The sequence below is a fragment of the Agelaius phoeniceus genome, chromosome 6 (genome assembly GCF_051311805.1).
Source record: "Agelaius phoeniceus isolate bAgePho1 chromosome 6, bAgePho1.hap1, whole genome shotgun sequence".
Taxonomy (NCBI): Eukaryota; Metazoa; Chordata; class Aves; order Passeriformes; family Icteridae; genus Agelaius; species Agelaius phoeniceus.
The window spans coordinates 24,542,425-24,560,854 of record NC_135270.1 but is presented as its reverse complement, the minus strand read 5'-3'; the positions used below and the strand labels follow the sequence as shown (position 1 = coordinate 24,560,854).

The 18,430-nt window shown below is 38.8% G+C and overlaps 1 protein-coding gene across 13 annotated transcripts in view; it reads right to left on the bottom strand.

Annotated features, from left to right (window-relative positions):
• Nucleotides 1–18,430, bottom strand: part of CELF1 (CUGBP Elav-like family member 1) — a 58,594-nt gene that overhangs the window by 39,867 nt on the left and 297 nt on the right. For 2 of the 13 annotated variants that reach the window (XM_077180041.1, XM_077180040.1), the window contains exons 2-4: nt 6,889–6,973; nt 3,429–3,492; nt 2,025–2,081 (exon numbers count right to left, since the gene is read on the bottom strand). In XM_077180041.1, coding sequence (XP_077036156.1) covers nt 2,025–2,038 — 14 coding nt within the window. In that variant the 5' untranslated portion in view covers nt 2,039–2,081; nt 3,429–3,492; nt 6,889–6,973. Of the gene's footprint in view, nt 1–2,024; nt 2,082–3,428; nt 3,493–6,888; nt 6,974–8,669; nt 8,687–18,430 lie in introns of those variants that run through there. The other 11 variants (XM_077180045.1, XM_077180044.1, XM_077180051.1 and 8 more) reach the window with 7 other exon arrangements.

The window sequence follows — 18,430 nt, the reverse complement described above, 5'->3', positions numbered from 1 at the left end:
GAGTCTAGTCTCTGTCTAGACTCTAGTCATGGAATCTTTAAGGTTGGAGAAGACTCTTAAGATCACAATCTACAATCTTTTAATGCCCATTTTTATCTCCATGCCAAAGATTTCCATTTTGGAAGGGGCTCATATCTCATATGCAGAAATTTTATTTGAACACAGACATGTTTCAGCATGGTAAATGTGTGTATGACAAGAGTCAATACAGAGGTAGAATTGACTCCTTATCATAAAGCAAAGCTGAGTCCTCCTTATTTTTATTCTCTGTACCAGACCAGAAGCAGAATGCCATCAGTTTTATTCTGATGTATATCTCTGTATATTCTGATACATATCTCTGTAGTGTTAACCATGATGTGACATTTCAAACTGGAACATATACAAACAATTTTATATACCATTATTAGATGTTCAAGAAAAGACTCCATCCTCTTCCATTTGGTCACTTTTCTTATTCACATTTAGGCAGATGAATTCAACTTTGCTCTTAAGATGAGACACCACGGATCTTGCACCAAATCAAAGCGACTTATTTTCATCAACCAGAAACTCGTGATTATCTTGCTATTTAAATATCTGATTGTTTTGTTATTTAAGTAATCCAAATATATTGATTCTGGACCTGGGTAGAGAATCCCATGAGTTTGAAAAACTAGGCCAGCCAAATCAGTTTAGTCTGTCTCAAAAGATGCAAATTCTTCAGAAAAAAGACACAAACATAATGATCAGTATTCTCTCTTTCCACTCTTCTGTATGGACCTAATGGACAGCAAAGGAGCAGGAAGCACAAAGTACAGAGCACCAGTCATTAGAAAAGAAGTTGAGTGTTTTGCAACCCACACAATGCCTGGAGACAAATGTCCTCGAACTGGTACTTCCAAACACAGAGGTCAGTCACCAATTCTCTAAAAAATCACTTGACAATTAAGGTGATCTTGGATTTCTTAAACCAACTTTAGATCTTTCTACCCTGATGAGTAACATATGGAGAGACAGGATATCCTGCACTTTAAAGACAAATTTGTTTTTCTTTCTGATATAGTCATAACCAAATCCTTCCCCATGTATTTCTGAAAACAGTAGCAAATGTCTGTCCATAGCAGAAAACAGCTCTTTCCTCAAGACAAGATAAAAAAACTCAATCCTCCCTGGTTGTCTACAGACCAAAACACACCTTAAATATTTCTGCCATAGCAGAGTTAATTCATGGGAAGAAACATCACCAAATTTCAGTTGTGGTGATACTGATAGTGTTACTTAACACAGCAGTTACAGGTCAATTGTCTCAGAAGTGAACTGAAACTCTTGAGGTGCACAGTACAGTCTGATACATTCTTTTGTACTCCTCTGACCACACAGTAAATCATTCCAACTTCCTAAACCAGAGAAACAACTAGATCACAGAAGAGCTTTTTACGGGGTTGTCAAGCTGACTCTGTCTATAATGCAAGCTACCATGAGAACCAAACATAACCAAAGGACACAGCACTAAACTCTCACCTGGAAACTGAGAAGGGGCAATTGTCTCAGCTGTCACATGAAACTACAGCCTTACTGGACTTCTAGCATGAAGAAAATTGCACCAAAAGATCCTCACATTTGATTCCATGCATTTTCATACTAGACTATGTTCCCGTTCTACTGCCCATAATCAAATTTGTCTCAGTCCAGAAATTGTTCCACTAATACTCAACTTTAGGGTTTCATATACTACAGCATACTGCAGATTTGTTCTGGTCAAGAAATTACTATGAAGACATGCATTTCTACTTTGCAGTTATGTTTCTAAAATTATTAAATTACAGATGGAGTTAAAGATGTCTATTGACTCAGTACTCACAGCCCTGAACTGTTAACACTCCCAACCCCCTTTGGCAGCACAAAGGCAGGAAACTGCAGAGTTTAAGGTTCAGGGAGCACTGCTCACTGCAGTGGAAAATGACTGCTTTCATCACTGAATGTAAAAACATCTCTCTAAATCTTTGTAAGGAAGCTCTACTATGCAACTAAGGGATACATACTTTAGCGGGTTCATACCTGCAGCTAGGCACCTCCGTCCAGCTGTTCCAGTCTTCACTCTAAAAGATAAGGAAAAACACACATTGAGGACTCCAGAGCTAACATCAGAAAATAACAAGTATTATGTGAACTCTACCTGGTAAAGCACTGAGGACAGGGAAAGTAAGCGTATTTCTAATAACAGAAGTCATCATGAGGTAGTAACAACCCTCAATAGCATCAAAACCGAAGCTGTATATTTCAAATATATAGGGTAAATGAAAGGGTGCACAAAAATGGACTGCAAACACAACCTGGCTGAAAACAGAAGGCTTAGAGCTTCCTAGCAAAGTTCAGTGGACTTATGCCACCTCTCTGGCCTTTTTGCAGTCACAACAGTAGCAGCTACCAACAGCAGCAGCCACAATCCTAAACTCCTATATGATGTTATTTTGACAGCTGCAGCACTAACAGATGACCATGAACCTGCAGAGGGGAACTCCAATGTATGACTGCATAAATGGAAATGTCTCAAAAAGCACTGAATTAGGGAACACGGAATTGAACAACACAAGGAAAAAATGTTATTTCTACATCTTAAGCAAATCATCAGCCAGGAACCATACAGATTTTCTGTACTAGCATGTCATATCTAGGGGATGCTACTTTATGATTCAAAGTTCTCTTTTTGCAAACTCAGTAACATATGCTCAACACAAGCTAGTCTGTATTTAAAAACAAATTTGGGATTCTTAATTTGTTAAGTTTCTTGACTTTTTTCCTCCCTCAAATAATTTCTTCTCTGCCTCCTCCTGGGTTATTTTGCAGAACTATACTCATGTCAGTCAAGCAGTATTTTACAGAAAATCCAAATCTACTTATCTGTAGTTACCAAACTAAAAACTGCATCCACCAGCAAGCAGAATTATACAAGGCTATCTGAGCTCCAACATTTTGACTGCTTTGCAGACCCCTTACTTAACATTTTTTCTACATTTTTTTTTATTAAGCAAGAATAAGCGAGCGACATCCTCTTCTAACTTGCCATGTAATATACTTGGTTATTTATCACATGTACTCATGCCCTCTTTTTCAAAGGGAGATCTCTTGAGAAATTTCAATTCTTCTAAATCCTTCCTATTTATTTAATAAAGTACTAAAGCCTCTAAAGGAATAAAGAAACCTAAACACAAGAACAAAATTAATTTCCTTATAATATTTGTTGAAAACAAACCCCAAACTATGAATCCTGACAAACATAATGCAGTTATCTGAAATGTGTATTTTCAAAATTATGAATTTTTTTTTTTCCTAAAATATTACTCAAAACTGACTGTTGTTCAGAGAACACTTCGCATATTTTTGTTCTGTTTCACAACAACATCCTGGATTGTGAAGCTCCAATTTGTGATTGAGGCAAACGTTACCTTAAGACAGTTCTTCCACCGGAGCCAGATTCCTCTGCTGTTCTGAAGTTTAATTACAAAATATCTGTTTATGGCCAAAAAAAAAGGGTCTTAGACTCCTGCTAACAGACCTTCTTCATGCCTAACTTCTAATGTCTTTAAAACAACACATACCATATTTTTTTTACTTATATGCCAAGTTATATTCCTTAGATAATCATCTTTCAGATAAACTGAAATATACAGTTACTTGATCTTGTGAATACTTAAGAATATCTATATAAACAACTTTTTGATGTTAAAAAGAAAGCCTTCACTTTGCACATGTAACTGTAACACTCTAGTGAATTAATTTAAAAACTTCAAAGAAACCAAAAGTGCAGCTAACATACCCAGAGGAACCCATAACTCTTGGATTCCTTTGGAAAAAATACACTTCACTGAATCAAAGGCAGAATCCAAGACAATAAAAACTTCAAAAACCAAGCAGCAAATCTGTAACCACCTGTGGAGCCTGGGAGAGTGCTAGTAAATCACAAATTGTTTTAGTATGGTTTATTTAATTGCATGCAGAACATAAATACACTGAATAATTTATCCAAGTTTATACATCAGACAAACCTGGCCCAAAGGCCAAAGAATCTGACAACTGTGTTTGTTCTCAGGAAAAGCTGGGTCTTGGATCCCTCAGACTAAGGTATATACATACATACAGCTGGGTGCTGCTGGCCATGCGTGCAGCATGGTCACTTCTGTAATTAACTGATGGGGCAGTAAGCTCTTGTGCAAAGTAGGTTCTCCCCAGCCAGCATTTGATGCTGATAGCCAAGTGTTTTCATAGCTGCATGAGTGTACTTAGTGCTGCCAGCAAAATAATTAATGGGGTAAATTCAGATGTCTCACCACAGCCTCTATCAAAATTTTCCTGAAGTTGTTCCCTGACTAAGGTTCTGCAGCTGAGTACAGTTGTCAATTTCAACTACTGCACAAAGCTGGGAGGAACTACCTGAGTATTCCATGCAGAAAAACAAAGGTTTAACGCTTAAATTTAATGGCCTTGCCAGATCTAAAGGTGACAAAACATACTCTTGTTGATGAACAGTTGTAACTTTTGATATGCAATATAATATAAATAGAACTGCAGCTGGTAATGAAAGTAAGTGGCTCTATCCACTAAGTACTAGACAATGGATATGAGCCTAATAAATCCAGTAATACTGCTTTTCTACTAAGTGGTAGAACTTCTGTCTCACCCGCACCCGGGACCATCTAAGAGAATACCAGATCATTTAATGGATCGTGATCAATGAAATTACTGTCATAGTCAGCACTTTGTCTAGACCAGTTAGTTCTGATTTCTCATTATGCTTTCCAGGAACTAATGTTTATGGGATTGTCAAGGTTACCACTGGCAATTAAAGAGGTCAACAGATCAAAGAGACCACATAGGTCAGCCTCAGATACGTCCTGGCGTCAACTGACTCTCACATAAATCAGGGCTCAGTCTGGACTCACTGCAGATTTACATACTTTTAGGAATCCATGTGACCAATAATGAAAATTTGAAAATACAGAAAGAACTATTTCTTTGGAAGAAGTACAGGAGGGAGATAAGGATGCATCAAAGAGCGACGGAGCAAGTGCACTACACAGATTATGAACCGAGAGTCCAACAGAAACCAGAGGAAGTTTCAATCACTGCACAGCCCAGGCCACAACCCACAGAAATGTCACTTTGTAGCAACCCTTACTAATGAGGCAACACACAACAGAGACAGCAAGGGGAAACTTCTACCTCATAAAAGCCCTACCAGCGAAGGAACTTTTGAATCTGAGAAGTGCCCTTCTACTGCAATCTTTACACCACCCAAACCTCTTAGCACCAGAAGCTACTTGTTCAATGTGAGGCCACAGCTCAGTCACTGTGACTGCTCAATTTATTTTGGCAGACAGAGCTGTCAAATACTGTTTTTCTCAGCACTGCCAGCAAATACTAAAGGGTATAGAGAGTGGCAGACAAACTATACAGTTAGCAAGTTGAATTACTCATGATAGTATGTTCTACTATAAGAATGTAAGTTTTTTCAACTTCAGATGTAACATGAAGAACAGAATGAAGAATAGAAGAGGTGCACATTTTGGGACCACTGCAGATAAAGATGAAAAGACAAGAAAACATTTAAAATGCTATGCTTCAAGTTACTCTAACCAGGACATCATAAGATACTTAAGATTTGGGATGTTGATCATATTTGCAATGTCTGTTCCATATCTAGTTAGCAATTACAGCCCAAATACCTCCAAGATTGATCATTAAGTCTTACAATCCACAATGAAAGCGTCAAAGACACTCTAACAATACAAAGCTATCCCATGATTTACTGCTGAAAACATGTGACTGGGGCTTAGAAGACAAAACTTGTATTATTAACTATGTGGCTGAATAGCAAGTTTTTGGTTTACTTGTACAATATGGGCAAATATGTACAAAGAAATAGTAATCTTATTTCTTTGTGAAAAGGAATTTTGAAAACTAGTGACAGAATGTATTTAATCAGAGTCAGGGGTATCATCACATTGTTACAGTTGCATCTCAGCTAAAAACCTCATAAACAACTTCACAAAAAAAATTTCCAAAAAACATTTGTCTGTTAATAAAATCCAAAAAAATCTCACCAACAAAAGACTTTAGTTTGCTATCTCTCTCCAGATTATGGTATTAAGGGACTCTCAAAATATACCAGGAGTTGCAGATAGAGAAGGTACAAACTAAAGCAACATTTCATTTACTATTTGAATGAAGGTCAGAAAGCACGCATTCATGTTTTGCTTTATGGAGACTCTACATGCCACAGGAAGACCTAACACATACAGCAGAGTTTGGCCTTGAGTTTTAGTGATTGAGTTTTAGTGAACACAAACAATATTTTCAGCTTAACCACTAAGCCTACTCCTAGAAGCAACTGAACTTCAGCTGAACTTTAACAACCTCATCCATCTCAGCCACAAGATTCAAACACTAGCACTTTCAACTTACCTATCTTTAAAGGCAAGATAAAAAAATCTCAATGGGGAAACCACCTCTGTGCAATGTTTACACACACAGAGCTAGCATAGCTCTGAGTTAAAAATTCAAGATCCTAACACACCTTTTTTTCTGATTGTACTAAAGAGAATAGATTCAAAAGCAAACAGAGAATAAAGATTTATTACAGGTCTCCCACAAAGATCCCCAAATGCAATCACTATTCTGTACTCCCACACCTAAAATGCCAAAGGAGGACGCAGTGTGCATGGCTGTTTCCAGCATCTACTGCTAGCTTTAGGAGAAAATAATTTTGAGGTGGCTCAATTTTGAAAGATCAGAATTGAACTGTATACAAAATTCTGAGTAGGTCTGAAATTTGGTATTTGAAAAATGTTGAAGAATAAACATTTATATTTTATTTCAAAGAAGCACAACTAAGAAAGACTGATTTACCTGAAGCTTGTATGTGTCTTGCTTGGCTTATATTAGACAAATACTTGCCATGAACTCTACCGTGCAGAATCTGCCATTGCCACGCCTGCAAATCAAAGAGTAAAAATATGCTCAATTATTTTTATCTTTATTTTGTAACAGGCACACGGTAAATCCTTTGCAGAAGTAAATGGATACAAATTACACTCATTTACATCTGTAAAGAATTGGAGTTACTGCTCTATTATAACCAATGAATACTGATTCAAATCAACTTTAACAGCAAATAATTTTTGTTAACACTTGAAGAGATTTAATATTGGGTGTATAGAGCAGAAGCTTTAAAAAAATATTTCATACTATTTCTTTTTCTCCATCAGAGGCAAATGCTGGCATTGCTGTGGGAACATCAACTTAGGAATGTTCCACTTTTGCTCTAAAACACAAATTTAATAAAATGTAACCATTTCACTGCAAAGCAGTTCTTACTAAGCTTCTAGTCCAGATCTCTGAAGGTTTCTCATTTGTCATCATTCGTAACATCATTTGTATATACTTTGATTTCTTTTTTGCAACATTTACTCCTCTCTTCAATATCTTTATATAGTATCTGAAACATACAACTGTAAATAATACAGAAGAACTTATTAAAAAAAAAGTGCATTCATTTACAATCTGCTGAAAACACATGAATACATGAGCACATGCCATGAAGCACCATTTTGACGTGTCTACCAATCACAAATCTAATGCTACACCTCACATGAACTTTCCTCTGTTTGAAGAAGTTTTCATTCCTTGTTACAAACATGTGAATACAACTAATAGAATGCCTTTCCTGCTGGTATCAGCAGCTTTTTACTCCACAAACTACCTTCCTGGTCCACTTGGGACCCTGACACACGCTCTCCAGACTGCTCATCTCTGGTGGTTGATGCTCACTGATTCTTGCATCAGCACAGCAAACTCTGCTTGCTCCTCTCTCTTCCCAAGGCCTCAGAAACTCTCCCTGCTGTACAAGGCTGGATCCATATCTTGATCTTAGATTTTAGTTGGATGGGTGGAGAAGGATCAAGAGTGCCAATGTACTTTGCCAAGAGCTAGAGGTTCAGTCCTTGCTTGAAGTCTTATTCATCTATTTTCAGATGTTCTTCACTTACACACTCATCCATCAATTCATTTCCATCACTTTTACTGAAAGGCACAGTATGACACCTGCTAGCAGTTCTCCAGTGCTAGCAGGAAGAGACTCCATAAACTTTATGGCAAAAACAAGTGCTATAATACAGCTTTGGCTGCATAAGCATGCAGAATGGACATAAAATAAATATCTTTCTGAATTCTCTATACCTTGTCCCTAGATTTGGGAGGCATCTTAGACTGCCACATGTAAGGTTTTGGAAGTATATGTGGCACATAATTTTCTCTCTGTCCTCACACAAGAAAAGTTCACCAATTTTTTTCCCAAATGAATAGCAGGCTTTCTGTAGAGCAGCATCAAACAGTGTGTACCAAATACTGCATTCATTAAGAAGTATGTTAAGACAACATTTAGGACTTCCCTGTGTAGAATCAAATTATATGTGCCCCAGCAGGCAACACAGGCAAACAATTCTCATTTAATATTTTCAGGTTTTACAACTGAGAAGACTAGATAAGAGCTCTCCATTAACATTCAATAGAAATGGGGAAGAAATACAAAGGAATAGATTGAGATACTCCTGCTATAGATCCAGTTTAAGCTGGTGCTATTGCCAAAAGAATAGTGCACAACTCTTTCCTCACCAGCTGGGCATGCCTACCTCTGTGTAAGAAGCCAGAGAGAGGAAATGGTCAAGGTGTGATCTTATCCACTACCAACAACAGGAAAATAACAGTTTTAACCCAGATGTGCTCCTAGATTCAGTTCACCTCACAACCACACAGATGTTCTTGGTAGCACAAAGGAAAGGAAAAACGCATGAAAAATGGCACAAGCCTCTTTCAGAGCAATACTGGCAGATGCTCATTTAAATTACTCATGGAACTAGATCATCAGATTTAGGTACTGAATTTCACACAATTAAATCTCTATTGATTGATCCTTTCTAAAGACCTCAAGTGATAAACAAGGCTTCCAGTGCTTCTGTTAAGAAAACACTGTTTGTAAGAACTACATACATGTCCTTCCATATAATCATCTTCACTGTTCCAATTCTTTGTCAGTGGACTGCCTCAGATATTAGAGACATGTCACTTCATATTCTTGATTAAACAATATGATTTAACTTCTCAAAATCACAAGTAAATGTTTTCCAACTTTCATTCATTCTTCCTGGAGTTGCAAATACTTCACAATAGCAGTTTTAAGTTTCATCAATCTGAAATGCACACTGGACTTAATTTACAATTCCTGTAATCTTTCCATATGTCCATCCTTAACCAAACTTTATTACTCGACTGCATAATTATAGTATTTTTTTAAAAGGGCTTGTTTTGTAAAAAAAAAAAAAAAAGGCAGTAGGGCAAGAAGAAAATAAAAAATTATGCTTTCCTGTGGAATTTCAGTATCTTCAAAGGACATCAGACAAAAGTTAATTTTTCATTTGTCTCTTACCCTGATTAAACCCTTTCTGCAGACAGGGTAACAGTCAAGATACAATAGATTATTGGGTATTCTCCCTTAAAAACAAAAGTATATACAGCAAACAAGATTTCCTGTCTTGACAGCTTGGCTTAGCTCTGAACAATGCCGCTTTCTCATATATTGCCTTTAGGAAGATTACAACAAAATGGCATGATTGAAATTCCCCAGTGCCATTGTACTACTCAAATGCTTTTGGTGCACATATATTTATTATTTATTCAGAGTTCTATCCATTTATCATGGCATCTTTCACAGAACAGACACACAGTAGTTTTAAACATGCAATAGTGTAATTCCAAGAGGCCTTTAAAACTGCCTAATTATATTCCTGCTCCAAGACTACTTGGAGGAAATAGTGAGTATGCTATAAGAAAACACTTGAAAGCTGAGGAATCATAAAACTTCAGTCACTGACCTCCAACAGTACCAAGAATTTATTTTAACTGGTAACTCATATAAATGAAAGGTTGTAAGCTGGGGAGTCAGCAAGCAGAAAAGTGGGAAGACAGGTGGGCAGAGGACCTAATTCTAGCAGAGGATGCCAGAATTAGGCAAAATACCAAGATACTTCAGATAACAAGCTTAACATCCCACAGGCTGCATATTTGCAACAAATTCTGCAGGATTTCCACATGAAGAGGGAAAAACTACTGCAGTGTGTCTCCATTAAACAAAGAATGATCAGAAAACAGCCACACAACAAAGTTGCTTGAGTTCAATCAGTTCAAGAAGATGACCCTCTGTCACATATCAATGACAGGCCCCTGCCTGCAGACATCAGTACAATCCTGACACTGTCAGGCAGCTGAGATCCACCAATTTGCCTCCAAAATGTCCTTCTTCCAAATCCAAGACACACACCTCTCTCAGGAGGAAATACACTGAAGACACTGCAGTAGCAAGAAAGAAAAAGAATTCAAACTGAGTTTATGAAACATGGTCCTCAACAAAAACGGCAGACTCTTGCTAAAATCAATTTCACAACTGAAACAGTGTTTTCCTCTCTCAAATCCAAGAAACAAAAGACTGATGCCTATTTGCAAAGATATTCAAAAGACACCATAATTTTTAAGGGGACAGTATTTCTTAAAATTTAGAAAAAGTGCCCCATAAACAATTACCCTCTTTCTCCCTCTCAAAGAATTATTGCCATAGTTAATGGTGTAAATGGTTTATGGAATTTAAATGGAATTATTGCCATAGTTAATGGTGTAAATTGCTGCCACTATTTTGAGCACCTTTCTGCTACTCGAAGATTGTATCAACAGTTTACCACAGTGTAGCAGCTAACAGACATTCTGCACTATTTGTTCACCTGATTTACTATTTAAAAAAGCAATTGTGAATGGTAATCCCAATGTGTGCAGTGCCTTAATACAAAGTTTATGCAAGCACACAGTCAGGGAAGTCTTAGCTGCAAGTTTCCAGCCCGTCCTAACAAGGTATTTCCTACAAGCCTCATCCCTGAACACCAACTCCTGATTCCAAACTAGGCAGGCCAGGGTCTAGCTCCTCATTAATCCCCACTGCCCATAACAAGCAAACACAGCACTCAGATCTTCCAGGACAGGATCTAGGTTTCATTAATCTTTAAGGCAGACAGTGACAACAGACCTTTTATGGAAGGATACAGGCCTTGGCTAATCACTCCCCAAAGCAGGAAGGGAGATTAAAATCCTCACCCAAAGACAGCAGCTCTTTTGGAGGTTAAGTCTGGGTCTTTCTGATGCCACTGACACCCACTACAAATTGCCCCTGCAAGACAATTCCTCCATTTCTACTCCCTAGACTCCCAAATTGGGACGAACTGCAGTTTACAAAAAAGACAACAACCACAAACAAATCGCCTTTCACTTGGAACACCAGTCATCCCAGAGACAGACAGACAGATGGACGTAACAGAGACTGTAAGCCCTGGCTCCCAATTCTGCTCAGCAAATGCCCACCAGGCCAGCCACTGCCTGGTGAGCCAGTGTGCTCTGCTGGACAAATATAGAAAGCAGAAAGTGGAACAACCCTTTCAGCAGAAGAGATTCTGCTCAGCTCCCCGAGAGGGAGGAGCAGGAGCTGAAGCAGCCGAACTGCTTTACCCATACATGGTCTCTGAAAGAGACCATTGCTAAGACAAGTTCCTTTACACACACACACCCTCACTCATTGTCACACAGTGCAAGGAGAGAAAATAATTAAAGCATACGAACCTAAGAGAGTTCCTGTTTTGAAATAAGTTCCAACTCCACTTTTCTTGTGCCCACCTTAATAATGCACAAATATCTAACAATATTCACCAACAAAATCTGGGCAGCAACTCAGAAAAAGACAAAAATCTTCCTCCCAGGGAATCCCCACATCCACCAGCATTTCAGTAACTACTGAACTAGTGAAGCCTTCCTTGTTGCTTTTGGACGCACACAACCACATATTAAGTTCTTGGTTTGACCTTCTCCCCCCTCCAGCCCAAATTGAATTACAGAAATCTTTTTAAACCCTTCTCCCTTTTCAAGTATTGTCCTAAACCAGGAAGCATGACCTTTCTCATTGGTTGATACTAAGTACTATGGTGACCTGCCACATCTTGTCTGCTATCCCTGTAGTCCTTTTTGCCAGTGTTTAAACACTAACTAAACCTTTTCCTATACATTCTTCTTAAAAACAGAAGAAATGCACTTCTGTGCAGCATCCTCTTCTTTCTCCCCCCACCCCACCCCTTTCACATTCTAAAACAGAAAGAACAGAGTAAGTGTAATTGAAGACTCAAATCCACAGCTCTTCACAGAAAAAAAACCTATGAAAACTATACAAGTAGCACAGGCTATTTTTATTTTTACTGCACAAGTAAGATAGTTCCATTTATTCAAAAGTAGCTTCATTTATATAAAAAAAGCATCATTATTCATAAGCGATTTATTACCACATGCTGCTGCCTATTGCTTCTCCTTGGTGTATCCCACACTTATGTGGTGATACCAAACTACACTACCTTACAGGAGCTACCAGAAAAGTTCTTTCATACAAGTAAGTAGAAGCTGCAACTTCCAGCTATATCAGGAATGCAGCAGCCAATTCAGAACTAAGAGAAGCACACTAGTCAGGGAGTTTTGTTAATGTCACATGCCAGTAGACACAAAAGTGCTGGCATTAAAACCAACAATCCTGATATTTTTTTCAAATTTCTCATTACTGAGATAATGATTTAGGCTCCCTGCAAATTCAGGAAGATAACAGAATATGCAGAATTAGCTCTACACCTAAGCACACCCTAAATAATTTTCCTTACAGATAAGGATCAAGACTATGTGTCCTAGTCTTGCTTCCCAAGAAATGCCTGTTAAAGCTTAGTCTTGAATTAAATGACAAAATAATTTTAAACCCAAAGGAATTACAAAGCAAATTCTGCATCAGACAATTAGTGTCATAGCAGCTTCCACACTGTGAAATATAGACAGTACCACCTACAGCCAATCTCTGATAGTGATCAAATTCTGGCACTGAATGCATAATCGAGTGCAACATGGTGGCTTTAGTCCATAAGTATCACAAAATACTCACTTAACTTTTCATAAGTCTCCAGTGCATATAATAATCATGGATTTCTGAGCAACTAAAACTGCTTTAGAGAAGTAAATATATAATCCTTTTTCTTCCCTAAAATATTTTGATATTTTCAAGGGTATCACTTCTAATGTCACCTAGGACTGTGCAAGTAATTTTTACTGTTTCAACTTGTCCTCAATAGTTCTCCACATTGTAGTCATCGAACAATCACATGGGAGAAAAAACAACCAACAAAACCCCAAGAAGAAATACAACTCATCACTAAATTGACCTGTCATCCAAGTATTTTTTAATTCAGAATTTTAAATGGAGGACAGAAAATTTTTGAAGACAAATAACAAGGTAATACAGGTAAGTAGGCAAAAAATATTTTCAGATGGTGCTCTGCTTTGGAATACAAACCTATAAATTAGAGAATTACTTTTACACTGTACTGTGCCTACACAAAATGCAAAAGCTAGATGTGATGTTCAAAATACATTCTCTCTTCCTGAAAGATCAATATTTCATTGCCTTCTGAAGAAACATTTATCAAAATTCTATCTTGTAAGATTTTGCAGAGATAATAAGATGCCTGGTGTCCATCCTGCAAATCTCTACATATATTAAGAAAGATAACACCGTTTTTGTATGTAGACTTGGACATTGTCTGCTAAGTGCTTGATTTGAATTACAAACTCCTCTGCTTTGGAAAAAGCAGACATGAATATTCCCTTTCCAACAGAGTCTAAAAAATTTGTGGATTGCATGCCTACATTGGAATATCTTTTGAACTGCATAGTTTGGGACAAAAATAGCAGAGAATATGCATGGGTTCAGTGAAAGCCTGAATTTTAAGTGATGTTTGAAGGAAAACAGTTTTACTCTGACATGTGAAATACTGAAATCTAGTGGATAACATCTACATTATTTTTGTGAAAGGTGCAGTACAAAACAGCCAGCAGACAGAAGTGAAAGATACCTGAAAGAACACTTTTGATAGGTGAAAAAAAGAAGCCACGATCCTGAAAAACTCCAATTATTTTAAAGTAAAAACAATGTAAGACAGTCACCTGGGTTCTTATATGAATTGGGAGAGCATCCAGTTCTGAGAGAACACAGAGCATGTAAGCATTAAAAAAAATGCTCTGCAAAGGAAAGCCTGCCAGATACCACACCAGTATGACACCAGATATTCAACAAACACCCATCCTCTCATCCACATGCTCATTCAAGATCTACTTGAGGTGTGCTGCTGAAAACGACAAAGAACCCAAACTGCCTGCTCATTTGCATGGACTTCATCAATTCTCAAGCTAATTATTCCATGCTATACTACAAGCAATTTAGTCAAACCAATGTAAAAATCCCAGAACAATATGGTTTTAAGCCCAGTTTACATAATCTTAATTCTACCTGGGACTTTACCACTGCAACCCAAGCCATTAAACCAGTTATAAATCTACTCTAAATTGGTAAAGACTCAAAATTGGTAAAGACTTACCAAAACCTGCAGTTTGTCACTAATACTCTGCCTCTAACAGAGCAGCCAGAAAGCCAGCACACCTTTTCTAAAAACAAAAAGACAACCCATGCTATGCTAAGCATACTGAAGATACAAAGGTAACATGCATACATAGGACAGACAAGACAGCTTGTGGACAAGGATTCCTCTTCTGGCATAAGGCTTTCACTTACTTATACCTGTGACACAAACTGCATCATCTAAACTGAAATTCTTCACTAAGAGTTGGAAACTACTGAAGATTTCTGTTCAGCCATCTAGCTGCTCATTGTTCATCCTGAAGTCAGCTAGCAATAATGCATTTTCTTTAGCACAGAGCTAAGACAGCTGGAAGTTTGAAGCTACTCAAGATGTCAAAGATGACTTCCTTTCCTTGGGATGACTGTGCTGCACGCTATTGCTGTCACACAAAGAAGCCTGCTCTGTCCATCACCGTTCAGACTCGTGAGCTGTTCCTCCCTACAGCAAAGCACTTGTAGATGAAGTGGCACTGCAGCTTTGACCCAATGTGTATATTAGTTCTACCTGCCTGAGTCTCATATCAGGTGATGTTTGGGAAATCTCCTCTTGAAATGTGAATGCTCTCTTTTCATTCTTCCCAAACACAAGGTGTCTTGGCATCTTTATAAAACAGGTTGCAGAGAGCAGTAGCAGAAATGTGGTATCTTGCATTTATGCATATAACAAGTATCTCCGATGACTGGAAGAGGGGCAGTAAAACTAGTGGTTACTATTTCCAATCAAAATGATCTCTCTTGCCTCAAGAAATCCTGTAACATGATCACCCCTCAAGATCCTGCTCTGTGATACTTTGGGAAATACCCATTAGAAGTCCTAGGTAACTTTCCTCAACTTACAATCCCCATTCTAATAAATACTGAAATATATTAGTCTTCTTTTCTTCTATACTATTTCTTCCTCCTGCCAAATACCTGATCAATGGATAAAAATCATACCTTTTTGCCTGAAGGCATTGAATAACTCTGCACATAGTCTTGAAGGACAAGCAATACTAAACATGCCCAGATTGAAATAAAACATTTCAGACATTCATGGCAAGACTGAAAAATAAGAAAGCAGAAATATAGATCTGAGTGCATTTGACTATTGCAGCTGTCACAGTAACCAACTCACATTATGTCTTGGAAAACTGGACATTTTAACTTAAGAACAGTATCCAGTTCAACAGCCAGAACAGTGGGTTCTTGGATCTCAGTGCTAAAGACTAATAACCAGGAAATCTCAAAAACTATGACAATTTGTCTCACTTCCCACCTATTCTAAAACAGGCACTAAAGGAAAAATCAGAGTGAGCACTCTGAAGAGATTTGTGGCAGATGACTCAGTAACTGATAATCAATAGCCACATTTCAGAAAAATATGCAAGAAATAGTTAAGGAGCAACTTGCTCACATTAAGTTTCCCAATAAGTTCAATTAGATACTGGATTTCAGGTAGAATCTTACTTAACTCAAAGTGAATCTAAATATTTAAGAATCACATAAGGTTCTACCTTTTATGAAATTCAACCAATACAAGAGACTGTGACTTTAGAAGAAAATTTACACAACATTATAAATATTTCCCTTATTTCAAGGCATTTTGTTTCAACCAATGCTTCTCCAATTGATGCACAGGTTACTTGGCAAGGCATGGATTTATTATTAATGAGACAGACAACTACTGTCTATCGATGATCCTGCCACATTTCCTGCTTTCCCCTTTAGAGAAGTGGTGCCAGGGAGGAGCATGTTTTCAGAACCCCTACTCGTAGCAGAAGAACTAAAAGAACTTTCCCCTGCCATGCAAAGATAATCCTACAAGTGCATCAAGTTTTGGAGGCCTAGCAGAAGCATGGATACAGTAAGAAGTACACAATACTACTATAATGGATTTCTTTACCCTGTTTCTCATAGTGTAAGATTGGTACATTCTTCTCACTTTGTAGGCAATCCACTTTCAAAACAAAACTACCTAACACATAAATCTTCATGTTTTAGTGTTCATGACTTCAGAACAGTCACTTTTCAATCGTCTGCTTTTCTACAGATGCTGTGTTCCTGCTTTCTTTTGCATTTAAACAGAATGTCCTAGGCTTGCATCAATTATTTTGCTACCTATTAAAAAGAAAAAAAAAAAAAAAAAACAGATACAAAAAGGGGAAACATGTAACAGAGCAGTTAGGATCACACATTGATTTTCCCCAATGTAACATTGAAAATTAGGGAAAGGAAAACCAGAATAAAGACAGCCATGCAAGAATGATCATTCAGAAATGGTGAATGCACTTCTCAGAACAGTATAAGCCTTCCCAAAGTAAGTATCAGCAATAATTTTGAATGTGAGCAGAGGCTGAAAGAGAACAGTAACCACCTAAAGAAAAAAAAAATTCTTTACATCACTCTATTTAAAAATTCCCATTTAAGAATTTTAGTAGTATATACATTTGCACCCATGTCTCTGAGCAGGAATAAGATCTGTGCTCCTGTCCTCCTCCTTCAACAGCAGGAATGCAACTGAACATATTAAACTGCTAGATACAAGCTGTACCTACCCTAACATTTCTTGGCTCAATCTAAACACATACAGATTAATTTTAAACATCAACCACAGCAGCAGTATTTCCAACAATGCTGCTTCTCCAAGGCTAAGGTCCAGACACAATTCTAGGAAGATACAGTATCTCATATTATGCAGAGATCCCAAGAACATAGCAACATAGCCGAGGGGAATGGAAAAAAGAATAAAAATGTTATGGGTTTATTATGGCTGTGCAATGCCAAGTCAGTGCAGTAAAACCTATCTGATGAACTAACCTAGAGAAAAACAACAGAGGAGACCACGAAAGACACTAGGAAGTAGTTCAGCAATTTTTGTGATCACTGGTAAAAAGAGTAAGACTGAAAGGACAGACATACACAAAAAATAAAAACACAAATTCAAGACAGCCAGAAAAGACAAGCTCTTGTAAGCCAGAAGTCTAGTGTGCTTCATGATCTAAATCCCCACCAAATACTTTTCTAAATCCAGCGAACTGGTGAAACACACCCAACGACCACACTCAAGCAGGACATACAAGAAAGCTGCAATGCTTGAAAAATGTTCCCCGACAACTTCTGGCAGAAGAGAATGCCTGTGCCTTAAAGGTGAAAATGTCTGGGGCACAATTCCTCAGGAATTTAAATGAGTGTATTCTAAAGTTGCCTTTCAACTTCCTTCTCGTAACAGTTCTATTAAAAAAGCAGGCTGTTATCAACCTTTACTGCTTCTTCACGTATTTATCACCCATTTTACGCTCCGTCTCTCCTGGTTTTTATACTCCTCTTCCTTCTTAATTCCAGCAGTGTCTGTCACGCCTTCTCATACTTGAGGACTGCAAATCCTCACACTGTGCTGAACTGCAATTTCCCTGATCGTGCTTCTCGTATGCCTGACTCGCCTCCACCCCTGGTGCACCAGCACACATTTCACCGCTCCATCGGACAGCCTCGCACCGTACCGACGACAACAGAACCGCACCCCAGGTTCCTCTAGGTGCCCGGGGCGCCCAGCCCGGCAGGCCGACGGCGGCCGAGCCTGGGGCAGCCGCTCCCCCGCCCCGGGGTCCGCCCGGCCTCGCCGCAGCCCCCCCGCCCCCAATGGCGCCGCCGCCGCGGGCCGAGCTCGCACCCGCAGCGCCACCGCCACCGCCCGCGGCGCTGTCAGCGCTCGGATCAGATACGACACCCGGCAGCCTCCGGCTCCGGGCCCCGGAGGGGCTCCCGGCGGGGCGGCACCGCCCCGGGATGGCGCGCACGGGGCGGCGGCGGCGGCTCCCTCGCGGGCGGGAGCGGGGCGGTCGCCTCGGCCCGGCAGGAGCGGCCTCGCGGCGGGAGCGC